The sequence below is a fragment of the Acanthopagrus latus genome, chromosome 3, assembly GCF_904848185.1.
Source record: "Acanthopagrus latus isolate v.2019 chromosome 3, fAcaLat1.1, whole genome shotgun sequence".
NCBI lineage: Eukaryota > Metazoa > Chordata > Actinopteri > Spariformes > Sparidae > Acanthopagrus > Acanthopagrus latus.
In genome coordinates, this window is record NC_051041.1 from 23,336,351 (window position 1) to 23,350,905 (window position 14,555).

The following is a 14,555-nucleotide window of genomic DNA, read 5'->3' on the forward strand; positions in this document are numbered from 1 at the left end:
TGTGTTATATTAATTACAGAAACTGATAGGAGACATTACGCCCAATTCTGAATGGGTTTCATAGGCAACATGTATAATAACCAAAGTAAAGAAAAAATCTACTGATGTAGATGGTTGGTTTCTGGTGGTAAAACTGATTCCTTGTCAAACGGGATGGGTGCTTATATTACCCAAAATGCAACTCTACCACTGACAGTTTTGAGATATTTGGATGTGTGGCACTAGTAGCAGCTAATGTGGCCTGATGCCTCTGGCCACAAGCAGAGGTGAGAAGTGTAGAGGTCTGGCGTGTTCACCTCTTTCTAATCTGTCATACTAAAGTCTTGGGGCCCACATCGCATTTTTTCCAGCAGAAAGGCACTGGCTGTGCACTTAGGGAGCACTGGGAAGGAGTGTTTGTCCAGTGAGGGATAGAATACTGCATGTGCACCTTGTCTCTTTGACAACAATATCTTCAAAAAACAGCCACTTTATAATAAACACTGCCCCTTTACGGTTTACTATCCGTTTGATTTTTATTTGACATAGTAACATCAGAACAAGGAGGATGAGGGTGCATGACATGATCCATAGTAGACAAAAATACAGCGAATATTATTGCCTAGGCCAGGAAAAGAAAGAGTAATGATGATGTCACTGCAGCTGCTCATTCTTCAGCGATGCTGTCTTTGGACACGGGCTGTTCTCCAGTCAAGCGCAATTCCTCTCAAGCTACACAATGAGCTGTTGACTATATTTAAGTTCACGGCCCATCATGAAACATTAGGCTCTCTTTTACCTTTTGTGAGTGTGACCAGGACGTATGCATGCATGCAGTCTGGATGAAGTGAATCAGCAATATTTCACACCTGACAAACCCGACACACTTCTTAATGGATCTCACAGTTGTACAAAATGACTCTGGAGCATTTTTTTAAAAAGGTCACGTAAAAGAAACCTGGCGTGCATCTTTGACTGCAGCCAGGATGATTTTAGTTCAGTGCTAGAAACACTATGATTTACCACCAAAACATTTGACACAATGTGTATTGGATATTTTTTATATCCAAGCATCACGATGCTTAACCAAGGTCATGAACAGGCCAAGGAGAGACGGGGAAAGGAGAATAAGGAAATAAGAACATAGAAAAAGAGTTTAGATTTGGTCAAATCATTATTCCTTTGTAATATGACCAAAGTCCAGTAAAAAATAAATAGAATAGATTGAAAATGATACAGAATAACAAGTTTCACCTGATGTACATCAGGAAATTGTCAGGTAAAAACTGAAAGTCAGCACTTTAAACTCAGTCATTTCTAGGGGTGTCACGATTCTCCAAATCCTCGATTCGATTACATTCAGGTCACGGTTCGATTCGATTCTTGATTTTTACTTTTATTCTTTTTAAAGCATAGGTTGCTCAACCATTATTAGACTAGACTTTTATGCAATATGATATCTGATCGCAACAATTGTCAAATTTAAAACATTTATTAACAACATAATGTAACAATAACTTATATCTTCAGTCAATTGGAAACTTAAAATAACCTGCCATCTAGTTTTTGCAGAGTTTGCAAACTGTGGGGTTTTTTGTCGACAATGTGAACGTTGTCAACATAACTCACTGGAAATCCAAAATACTTCCACACCTGCGACTTCAGTGAAAGAGGAGGGGGTTCAAGTTCTGTCTATGGTCTTGTGCATCTGCAGTTGCCATTGTTTTAAGAATGGCGCAGCCCCTTTCAGGAATAGGGCAGTGCATGAGGTGTGTGTGCGTAACGTGCATAAGGTGGGAGTGGGCGAGCGAGAGTGACGGAGTGTGCGTACCTGTGGTCAGTGAATGAATGGGAGAGGAAGGAGAAGCGAAAGGTGTGGCAGTAGTAACGACAGCAATAAAGTGTACAATATAGTCTGCAGTTTGGCTGTGAATAAAGGTAACTGCTAGATACAGCAAAGCCCCCTGGCGTTATTTCCCAACCAGCTTAACACGTGAAAGGGGTTCACCCCAAAGTTAAACACAAACTTCGGCCCTGGAGGATTTAAAATCGAAGTCGTGACACCCTTAGTCATTTCACAATCATATGCTGGAGTATGGGTGTTACAATTTACCCTCAGTTAGCAAATGGTGGTGTGCATGTGTGTGTGAGAATGTACAGTAGGCCAAGATTAGCAAAATATGTGTGCATGGACACAAAATAAATGATGTTGAACTTACCTATCTTCTTACAGCGCTCCTCTCCTCTGTTGTGCATGATGATTGGTGAGTAGATGAAGGGGCTGGCAGTGGACATATTCTGTCCGAGCAGGCCTTTCACTTTGTGAGGACGCAGACTGACAGGCAGATTGAGGAGCTTGACTGATCTAGTTTGAGCATCACAGGAAAAGGCAAAACCATGACATTAGAGAAGCGCGACAAAAGCTGATGAGATTTTGTTTTGAAATTCAGAGATCAAGTGAGTTGCTGGAGCTTTAATGTTACAGCAGCTTATGCACCACAATTCAAGTGTTTGCAATGAATGTTTGTTTATCATTACAGTTCACTGCAAATTAATAATGCTACTCATTGTTAAAGGTTACAAGTTTAGCAAAACAATGAAATCTCAGCTACAGACACATGAAGGAAGCGTGCATTCTGCTTTCAGGGGTTAGGGGCCAATTAACTAATTCAAAGATAAGCTGTCAGTGTAATCTAGTAGATAAAGTCTCCTGCACATCAGAACCTGTAGTTCTGTAGAAAAGCTCATTAATATGTCAAACACTTCGCAGTATCATGAAAGTGTTCGTTTCGACTCTAATGTCTTGCACTATCTAAGAATTGAAGGTGTCATGAGATGCCTGCTTTTCTTGTTTTCTTCTCTGGCCCTCCAGCACCTCTGCTTCCCCAGTTGCTTACTAACAGCAGGATGTACAAAAGCGGCTATATTTACCTCATTATTTTCACACTCAGAAAGCTCTGTGTCTTCTAAAGAAAGCTTATACAGTAATCCTCCTACCTTCTTAAGTTTTTTTTAAACTTGTACTTTGGAGTTTATTTAGTTTAGTTTGATTATTGATTGTTATTCAGAATTGACAAGAGAGTTTTTGCCCAATGGTTCCCTAAAGAACAATTCTAAAGTCTGTGAATCAATGTACAAAAAAATGATAGTTGAGGCATCTGGGATCAAGGTAGATCTGTCTTGCTTTGAGGTTGACTAAAAGGGCTTTTTTGCAAATTTTAGTCAACAACATCATTTGAAAAAGCTCCTCACAACAACCCATTGGTGTGATGTTGTATAATAATCCTCTGTATGAGTATCTAGAACACTGAATCTGGTTTTGGTTGGTCTCCATTGTGAGAAATCAAATAAATATTGGGATGAATTTAAATTTACATTCATGTCATCAAAAATATCCCATTAAAGGATCAAAAATGGACAGGGGGACGGATGGACAGAGGGATAGGTGCTACGTACTTATCAAACATTTTGGGACTGTTCAAGTGGTTCACCTCAGTTGGCAGCTACGACACAGTAGGAATTGCTGCAACATAATCCTTTGGGGCAACTCTAACCATCAAAGTTATGTCTACTGAAAGTTCTTGTTTTTGCCACCAAGGTTCTTATTAAAAGTGTCTGACAAAATTACAGAAACAATTCCTACAGATACAGATGTTTTTTGTGAAATAAAAAAGACCTCTTTAGTAACCTTATTATTTAACAAAAGGTCTACCTTTGAAGGAGTCATTTTCTGAATGTTGTCAGACACTTGGAATAGGAACCTTAGCCTCTGACAGCTGGAGTTGCACCAGAGGATTACACTGCAGTCACTGCAAAGGGCAGATTCCAAAACTTTGGTAAGAATAAATAATTTACACTCCAAAACACGTAAATATGAGGCCCATGCTTTAAAAAATGGGGATTACCCTTTGACATAAAGTCATTATTGATGAGCCAGTACTCAGATTGGTTTGTCCTATGAATGCCAATAACAGGCAAGATAATTGGGGTAGCAATTTAGAGACAGATGAACATTGTTGGTTTTGGTCTTTTAATGGGATTTGTTTACAGTATGAAATTCCAATCAAACCATTTACTGTTTGATTATTCAAAATTTTAAAAGAGAACATTTCAATCCATCCCAGTAGAAAAATGTCTTTTGAATCAACATTACTACACAATCTTTTGCAATAATGGCCAAACCTTTAGTGTCAATGTTACAACTATTTCAGATCATTAATTAGTATGATATCTTGCCAGATTAGACAACAAGCCAATATGTGACACAATGCATGAAAGGAACTATCTCTCACACCCCTGTCTTACCGGACAATGGGCAGCTTTGTAAAGGGGACGGGAGGGAGCTTCAGGCCATCAGGAAGGGTGATGACCTCCATTCCACCTGGACACTTGGAGGTGTAGTTTTCCAGACTCTGGGTCACTTCTTTCTTCTCTGCAAATGTGGGAGTGCATAACAGCGATAGAACCAATGAGGACATACAGAAATCTACAGAAACAATTACCCAGAAATCAGGCGGCAACAATTATGACACAACACAATTCCCTTTAATATTTCGTATGAACTGTTCTCCACAGTTGAAATTTCATCTTCGTGTGTGATGTGAATTAGCCGGACATTAATGACCAGTTAGGCGTCTCTCTCAGAAGTAACAGCCTCAGCCCTCAAGTGAAATTGTAAGTTTAATTGTACCATCAATACCTTTGAGGGAACATTACTGCTCACCCAACCATACAATTTTCTTTGGCTCTGCAAGTTTTAAGAGTGTTCATCAAGGAGAGAGGGACATTTACTGGCAAAGACTTCATACAGATCTATAACCCTTCGTGGGAGTACCTCATGAAGTCTTACGATCGCAGGCGTTCTGGATTAATGTCAAGGGCCATGTGTTTCTACATCTCTTTGTGCATTCAATAAATTGCTCACATCGTTCCTATAAAAAAATGCTGGAGTATAGACTAGATCCTTATTGCATAATTCAAAAGAGGAGGGGTTTGTTCATCTCTCTCAGATTTACCCCACAGTCTAATGATTTCTTGTCTTTAAGCAACAATAAAAACAATCTTAGAAAACTGCCTGAATAAATATTTCAATGTGTAAAAACTACAACCGTGTCAATACAAACTGCGAGCCAGAAACCTACCACCAGTAGATGCAGAGGAAGAACTAAAATTAGTACAGCTGGGGTGAAGGAATGGTGAGCGAGAAAAGGCGAATATGAAGTGAACAGAGTGAGCCTGAGATGGATGGATATCGGAGGGAGGGAGGGAAACAGAGGAGGAAATGTAGAAGGAATAAAATAGTGAGAGATGAATGGATGATAGCTCAGTTGTCCTCCTGGCTTGAAGCTCATGATTGATGACATATTTGTCCATTTTTATTCTTGTTTGCCATGTCTGAGTGTTGAAGGCAGCCATCTGTTTAGGGGCCACTCCAGGACACAGAGTGGTAACAGTGGCTGTGTACTCAAGGAAAAAGTAACATTTTTAAATGTATCATATTTTTCCAGTGGCTCCTTTGACTCTGATCTTTACCTTTAAAGTCACCTGAAATGATTTGTTGAATTGACAGAATTGATCCGTACCCCCAAGCTTTATATGTGAACAGAGAGAGGGCCCTGTCCTGACACAAGAGAAGGAGGCAATGCAGAGGGCTCCAGCAAAAGAAGGCAGTGGCACAGTTCACCAGGAAAAGCGCTGTGGTGACTGGTCAAAGACATACAAGTGCACATCCATGGAAGATTATCTGAGAAGCCTTCCAGTTCAAAGATTGCTGACTTCAACTGGACTTCCTGGATCAAATTACATGTCTCACCAGTTCTTGAAGCAGTTGGACCCCACCAACGCAACTTCCTGCATTGTTTGACACTGGGCTGATATCTGTCTAAATGCCTGCTTAGGCCATCCATTCAGTGTAATCTCTCCTTACACTAGACCACAACTTTTTCAGGGGCTAACAATGTCAAAGCACTTATGAACTACATTCAAACTGCCGTTCAAATGACACGGTGGCTTGATTTCTGGCTCACTAGTCTTACTAATTTACTATAACTGGCCAGTTATTTTCCCTTGTGCAGAAATTATATGCATGTTAGTGGTCAGCTGGGCATTGGCTGCAGTGTTTGTGGTGTGTTCAATTCGAAATTTCCCTGACAGAAAAACATTTCTTCTGTTGTCCTTTATCAGGACTGGTTCATTGAGGTCAAGGCTCTCTCAGATAATAAAACCTGTGGGGTCAAACTAGGTGAAAAACTATTATTTGACTCCCTTTTACTCTTCTTTTCACCTAGCTCGCTGCCCAAACAACCACAAGAAAGCACATTGTTAGCCTGACAGCTGGAACACACTGTCCAAATGAGCAAAAGAAATCTTTTACACTTCACGAAAGGACGGGACAAGAGGTGCAACTCTTAACACTTTGAACAGTTCTGCAAAGATAGGATGTCATCTCCAAGTGTCAACTGTCAAGAGGAGGAATAACAATTGAAGGCAGGTTGAAAGGTAGAAGGGGTAAAAACTTGTTCTGAATCCTCTAAAAACTGAGCCTGCATCACCTTGTTGTATGATAGAAAGATAGGAGGCGAGACACACTTGAAAATTTCTCATTTTAAATCTGCCTTCATCCAACAAGTTTATTGGAAGTTCTTCTTTCCTGACAAACACTTCATTAATGACACACTTTCAACAGTTTGATGTGACTGAACATTCATTTCTGAATAACATTGAAATAATGCCCGTACCATGCAAATTAGTGTGTCAGTAATGAGAAGGATCAGGTACTCTGACAGCATCTTTTGTACCTAGCCATATTAATGCCTCCCAATTTGTCAGCATAGATCCAACCCAATTTGGAAAGCAGCAGGTGTCAATTGTATTCATCTGGAAACTGTTTTGCAGGCTTAAGCTCCATAAAAAGTAATATAATACAAAGTGGGCTGGTTTAAGGGACAATCTGTGAAGGGCAAACAATGCACTGATTCATTCTAGATGGTGCACCAAAACCTTTCAAGTATTCTGTGAAACACATGTTCTTTGTTCCCCTTCCCTGTCTTACTTTTTTCTCCCTGTCTCATCTCTGTTCTTTGCCATGAAGCAGGTGAGTTTTCCTGTTCTACAACGATTCCCATTCTTGTTGAAGTTAGGTCCACAGTTTTACAATTCTGTGTACATGTGACAGCTTGTTTTTCTTTCAATTTGGTCATGGCTTATTTCTATGTGTTCAGGTTGCTGCCAGTTCCTTCAGTTGGGTCTGTGGCAGAACAGTCATGCCAAACCTGAAACAAGGTAAGTCTTTAAGGGTATCATGGTTCTAGAATTATCTGACCCAACGTGTCTTTCTATTTTGAGGTCAATACATTTTCAACCCAAAACACCTCCAGCACCAGTCTGTTGATTGTCTTCCTGCAAACAGGAGAAGTGCCTGACATGCAGCCGCAGTCTACCAATAAGTTTGCTATGTTGTTGAAGTGCTATTTTTTTGAAGAGGAAAAAAATACTAATACGAATTCTCCAAACCTACCTATGAATTTGTTGATTAAATTGAAAGCTCACTTCCATCGACTTTTTATTTAGAATTACAATCCTGATGCTTGTAGGTCTAATGTACTATTCTGATGGTCTCAACTGGTGTGTCGGTATATTTTTAGACCAGTGGTAGGCTGTGTGATGCAATGTGTTTATCACGGAGTTAGTGGAAGTTCTTTAGTCTGGTGATAAGTTTTGTATACTACGGAAAGTGTGAGCAAAAACAGCCAGAGTGAGGTGTTAAATGAAGAGCTGCACAAGACAGGCACTACTGTGATTTGTGCAGGCCAGCACATGTCATCCTGGCAGACAAGTTTGCCATGGCAAACAGTGGAAAACATTTGCTTCTTTCTAGCATGGCATGAATGGTCACACTTGTTACCAGCACACCTCTGCACAAACAGACCATATTGAAAAACAGCAAAAGAAAAGGCCAGGTCTCTGTGTACCTAACAGTGGGTGCTCAGGACTGTAGCTTTATTAGGAGAGTACTCAAGCAGACAGCAAAATCAGGCATAATGATAAGCCATTTTCTGTTTGGAAGGAAAAGTTAACAGGAAGCTGATGGCAGACTGAATAATGGAGTTGTAACCAAATGTTACATCAGGCAGAAGCAACTGAAATGTTATAGCCGTCGACTTTGAGCAGGTTTAAGATTTTCACATTTTGACAGTGCAGTCAAGGCCCTCCCACAGATTTCTATATGCACTATGCTTGAAAACTTATCATTCACAGATACTATTTCACAGATAGTGCTGGGAAGAGGTAAGACTAGAGCTTCAAATAGCGTTAATGACAGCGCAGAATGTAGTACACTTTCAAAGGGAGATTTTCTCAAATTATATTGTGAAATGAAAACTACTGGCAGACCAAAACAGACACATCAACAGTTTATGAATAATTTAGATTTTTGTAGCTGGTATTTCAAGCAAAAAGCCAGCAGCAAAAAAGGACTATGAATGAAACATAAATCATCAAAACAATGAACGCTACTGTTAAAAAATTATCCTGGTAGACTGGAAACTGAGCAACTGAAAGGGGGACATTAATCTTCTTGGAAAGAAATTCACTATTTATAAGTAAGCATAGTATATCAGACTTAGTCACCTCTTTTTCACGACTTAAAAAAAACTGTTGCATGCACTGCTATGACATGTTGACTTTTTCCTGACCCCAGAACACGTCATAGAAATTAGCCTACAAGGGAGGGTGCAAAGTCACACGTCAGCATTTTGGTGAAAATTTTGGTGAAGATAAAATTCCATCATTGTTGAGGAAAACACATTCAAGGCAGATGTGACTCTCAGTGCATTCCAAATCAAGCGCTGATTTGGTGATTTGATCGATTCCTGTCAATGCCAATAATGACAAACCACAGGGAATATTTCAGCAATTTTGGTAATTTTGTGCTCCCACAAAGCTGGAGACTAAATGAAAGATCAAAACATCAAAGATCTTTCAGTCCCCAAAATGTAAGTTCCTATACTTGCCTTAACTCTCCACAGCATATTGTATAGTAATGAGACCACTTGTGAATGGCCATGTATTTCTAACTCAATGGTGCTAGTATATAATAATAAAGAAACTGTAATCTATGTGAGACATAGACATTACTGTGGTTTACTTTCTCAGACTTCACAAAACTCCTCCACAGACTTTATACAGTTGTTACTTCTTGATTGTATTTTTGTATTTTTGATTTGATTTGTACCACTGCTACGATGACCTAATTTCCCCCGGGGATGAATAAAGTTTTCTATCCATCCATCCATCCATCCATCCATCCATCCATCCATCCATCCATCCATCCATCTTTTCAAAAGCTGAGTGGTACTCCTTGTGACTGGTAAACTGATATTGATGGGTATGGCCTGTGCACTGGCCCTTCAAGGTTATCTGTCATCTACAACTGCTCTCAGGCAACATGGCGGCATGCCCTTTAAAGAAATTCCTACAGCCATCTCAAGGTAACAGGATAATCAATGTGTTCTGTCTGGAGCCTCACTTCATACCTCCACATCACACAGTTTGGTGACACTTAATACACACATAGTCCAGTGCAGTTAATCAGAACTGCATTCCAACTTTGAATAAGTGCTTTTTGGATAACAATAATACACTTCTGGCTGCAATAAACAACAGTAGACCCATAAAAGTAATTATTTTGGTAAATTTGGTGGTGGTGAGTCAGAAAACAAGTCATTTGTTGTAGGAGGGAGGAAATATCTAAAAAAAAATCTCTACATATAATTGTATAAAGAGGATTATTATGTGAAAGTTTATGCAACTATGTAAACAGCATCAACAGTCTGTGGCTTCACTCATGACTTTGGCAAGATGGGCTTTACATAAGCATGTACACAAATTAATTAAATGCAACTAATCAAAACAAACTTAGTTCTAATTTTAGGTCACTAAATTAATAATAATAAATAATCTGTTTAGGTAACTGAGTCCACACTAACTTGTTATTGAAGGTAAACCAGTCTTTGAACCTTAAAGGTGTATATGAATGTATATCAGTGACACTGACAAAAGGCTCTCAGAAAATTTGAATAAATGTTTGTTAAAGGAACATCAGCTGCAGTTGTCATTACTATTGCAGGTCTGCAAACCCTAGACAACTATAGCAATTTGGGATAAGTAAGGCATTTTTACTAAATGATGCAACAGTTATGATGTTTTTATTGTGCAGTTGCAATGACCATCAGGTGTTTGTCTGTATTGTTTTTCAGAGAATAGAGGTGATATTTGGTTTTGGTTTATTACTAACTCGGGATAATCACTACAGTAACTGGTGGGTAGGGATAGTTAGCACATCAACAGATCACTGTAAATGAAACATGTCTGCTGTGCATGCTGGAGAAATTCTGCCCAATGGCCTACGAGAATAATGAAGTTGGGCTGATAACACCAGCTGTCAAGTTTTCCTGTGGACCCCTTTATAGGCCCATTTATATTTTTCCAAATGCTGGGAGTGCCAGAGTTAAGACGCATTAAAAACAGGAAAAGCACCAACCACCGGAGACATCCGACAGTCACAATGCAATTATCATGCCGATGTCAACCTGGCAGCCAGCTGGGTAAAATAACAGGTCATTAAAGCACATCAAGGTACATCGGTGAATCTACTGCTCTAAAGAAAGTAAATGGAATGATGAAGAAAGAAGCTTATCTTCAGATTCTTCAAGAAAACCTAAAATCATCAGCCAGAAGATTTGGACGTTGCAGTAGGACAATGATCCCAAACACACATGAAAAGTGGTAAAGGAATGAGTAAATCAGGCTCAAATTGAGGTTTTAGAATGGACTTCCCAAAGTCTTGACTTGAACCCCATCGAGAACATGTTGACTGTGCTGACGAAACAAGCCTGTGCCATGAATCAGATTAGTTGAACATTTAAATAATTAAATACATATTTGCATAAGCAGTGTTTATCTGAGGATATGCTGTGAGTTTAAATCATTTTGTTTTGATTTGCTACCACAGTTCCTAGTCCATTAAGACAGGTTGGCAAGATGTAACCAGCATGCAACTGAGACTTCCACTGTCCACAGTGGTTCTGCTTCCATTACACATCCAGTAAAGTCAGGAGCTAGACAGCAGCAGTCCAGTAATTGTTTAGTTTAGCTTACTTACTAAAGCAAAAGTCTTTACGGTTTCACTCAGACATTCTACAGCCAGGAGCTCTGTTTAAACTCAAGGTCCCAACTCGTTCACTCCTCTGCACCTCTTTTACATCCTTATTGCCGTTTTATTGATCTTTCTCTTTCTTCTCATGTGTCCCTCACTGATGCCATTCTCACAAGCAGTCGTCGAATCAGCTACAATGAGTCACAGTCACCTTGTCATGCCACAAAGGAAGCATTACCTTCAATTCTAGCAGTTCAAAGGTAAAGGCTTTATAAAACCTCTGAGCTATGTTTGTTACAGTATAACAGAAGTTATAACTATCAGAGTGGCCTTTGAACAAAAAAAAAAACAATTGAGAGATGTGGCTCCTGTGGACAGTGTGATGACATTAAAACAGAAAAGAATGAGGAAGGCATCCAGCCAGAGTATTTTCTCATTACAATCGCAGGCAGTGTGATCAATATTTGCGAAAATGAGCAAGATTTAAGCAGCCAACACGTGTATGTGATGAGAGAAGTAATATAAAGCTCTTCTAATCATATCCTTCTTTTTTTAGTTTCAATTAAAATCTCTTTTATAGTAGATCCAACAAATTAAAAAACTCTTGCACACAATTACACACATATGCTTTGAATGCCACCTTTGGTATTACCAGTGTCATCAAAGACACAAATTCATTATCAGAGGAAATGTTATATCAGTCACTGCTATGCTGTTTGAAATTTTCACATCATCTTTTCTTCTGGAGGGCTTTTCAGAGCTTTGAAATCTAAGACTGCGTCCACTATTATGAACCATGACAACCACTCACTTCACAGAAAGTGATCAGTAAGGTGATTATTGGCAAAAGTCAACAAACACTTAACTATGGTGACCCTCATAAGGGTGACAAACATTAGAGATAGAGTTATTAGAACAAGCCAGAATAAACTTCTACTAGGCTTTCAACTGAACCACAAGTGTTGAATATAAACTTCCAGTATACAAACAATTTATTTCATTCACTTGTTTTTTTAGTCATATTTTTAACTTTCATACATTTTTGTTGTATGATGACCTTAATGAAGGCCACATGTGATCACAACATCTTGACCCATTAAGGGCCATGACACCAGGGCCATCAGTGAGTGTCCCTGGCCCTTGTTTTTGTGATACGTACTGTACCATTAGCACTAGTTGGCCCATGTCAGCGGCTTTTCAGTCGACTGAGCATGTCGAATCAACAACATTTGCAACATTTATCGGATACGTTCTTGACAAGAAGTGGCTATATAAGTGAGAGTGTTGGGAAAATTCAGTTTTATGGCATTTTTTTTTTATCTTTTTGAATGACGAATAAAATCTACAGCTACTCTGTGGTATGGAGAGTTATTACCTCTTACACAGGTGCAGAGTGTACAAGCTGGTTAGCAGTCTGCTGTAGCTTTTGCTGAGTGTTCGAGGGCAGCCTTTTGGCAGAGACACAAGCAACAGCTGCCCCTTCATCACTACCAGTTCTCTAATGTGGGTTTGATTTAGTTTCATTTAAAAGTTTCATTTCTTGAAATCAGTGTATGTAGTGAGTGTGTGGCCGCTGACTGCCTGCATATTTTTCCTTAATAGCCATCTGGTTTGACTTTGACAGCATCGTCCAGTTATCATTAATAATTTCTGTGCATTCCCACATGTGCAGATGGAATAGAGCTCTAGAAGTTCTTTCTTGCCCAAATCTATTCTATGCTTATACATATACACAGAAACCCCAAGGCACATCAACGAGGACTTATTCTACAAGAGCAAACTACAATAACCTTTCTGACATCTGACAATAGCACACTGCAGACAGGAGCAGTTGGAATCAAAGGAGATCACCAAAACTGCAGCAGGCAGCACTCTGAGCCCAAAAAGTCACACTGAGTAAAAATGTGAGGATGGGAATCTCTTGGCACCTTGCAATTCAGCTCAGATGGCAACAGCGGGATTATGAAACAATTATTGATGCACCAAACTACACAATTCACTTTTATTTTACTGTGTGACAACTTGTTACTTTTAAAACACAGTGTATTCATAATGATTCATGCTATAGATTCATTTAAGTTCACTATCTTTGCTTGACTCATCATTTTCACCATAATACAGGCGATCATGATGTAGAGAATTGGGTTTTAAATGTCTGGTTACTGACATATCCTGCATCGAGACATACTACTTCAAGGGAATCTCGACGCATCTGAGAATATTTTTCCTTTACCAATAGGATTGTATCATAAAACACTAAGAAACACTGCTCAAGAACAAGGTCAGTGGTCTGTGACAAAAGTAGTAATTACATCATTTGGTAGTGTTTCTCGAGCCCTTGATGGATGTCGGGCTGTAGAGGGTAATTTTATTCCAACAGGACTGTTTCTAAGAATGCTTTGTAAAAGCAACAGCAGACATCCCTTTGCTGATGTTTAATATTTAATACAGTAGGCTTGCTTCATCTTTTTCATACCTCGTCTCCTTCTCCCTCCCTCCCTCCCTCTATTCTCATGCTCTGTAGCCAACCAAGGATTACACTGGCCTCTATTGTGTGGCCAGTGGACCGGCAGGCTCACACTGCTTCTGTAAAAACCCTATCTCCTGGCTGCACAGGATTTCTGGTCAGAGCACAATGTTGTACTCCCGCCAAGAAAAAGCTGGCTTTTGTTGTGCATCGCATACTATTAAGCACAAGGTATAATGCCGCAATCACCAAAGGACAGGGTGGCTGCTTCTAGGTGTTTGAAGGCTAGTCATGAAGCTGGAAGCACCTCACGGGGCTTTAAATTCTACAATAAAAGAAAGTGTAATATTGCTACTTTTCAAGCCACTTTCCTGAGAGTTTATTGTGAGCTGACCTTGATCTGACAGGAAGTCCAGCATGGTCTGCAGCAGGAAGGACAGGTGGCGAACAGACAGGCCAGGGTTGCCCATGCGACGGGAGGCGTACACCAGCTCATGGAGGAGGCGCATTTGTACAGCGGCCCAGCCTCTGTGGGTACCTGAGAAAGAGAGAGAGAGAGACACAGAGAGAGAGAGAGAGAGAGAGAGAGAGACAGAGAGAGAGACAGAGAGAGACAGAGAGAGAGAGAGAGAGACAGAGAGACAGAGAGAGAGACAGAGAGAGACAGAGAGAGTCATATTACAGGGCTGACAAGGCTCATTGCTGACATCTAATGTTACACAGCTGTCATATCAGATTGGTGCAGATGCTCATTACTGAACATCATTTGTGTTTAATAATGTTAAAGTCATCATACAGCATACCTTTTGGATTAACTAGGGATTGTTAGTCTGTACCAGAGCTTAAATGATGAGTCAGTTCAGGGTCTGAGGACAGCTGCTGTTGTATGCTTCCCCTTTAGACAGAGCGTGGTGTGAGATTAATAAACGCTTACTTTAATCATTTCAGTCATTT

The 14,555-nt window shown here is 39.8% G+C and overlaps 1 protein-coding gene across 3 annotated transcripts in view; it reads right to left on the minus strand.

The window, feature by feature from the left end:
• The window catches only part of trappc9 (trafficking protein particle complex 9), a 207,940-nt gene that overhangs the window by 172,858 nt on the left and 20,527 nt on the right, over positions 1-14,555 (minus strand). For all 3 annotated transcript variants that reach the window (XM_037093057.1, XM_037093056.1, XM_037093058.1), the window contains 3 exons: positions 13,996-14,139; positions 4,285-4,411; positions 2,199-2,344 (listed from right to left, as the gene is read on the minus strand). In XM_037093057.1, the coding sequence (XP_036948952.1) occupies positions 2,199-2,344; positions 4,285-4,411; positions 13,996-14,139 (417 nt within the window). The remainder of the gene's footprint in view (positions 1-2,198; positions 2,345-4,284; positions 4,412-13,995; positions 14,140-14,555) is intronic.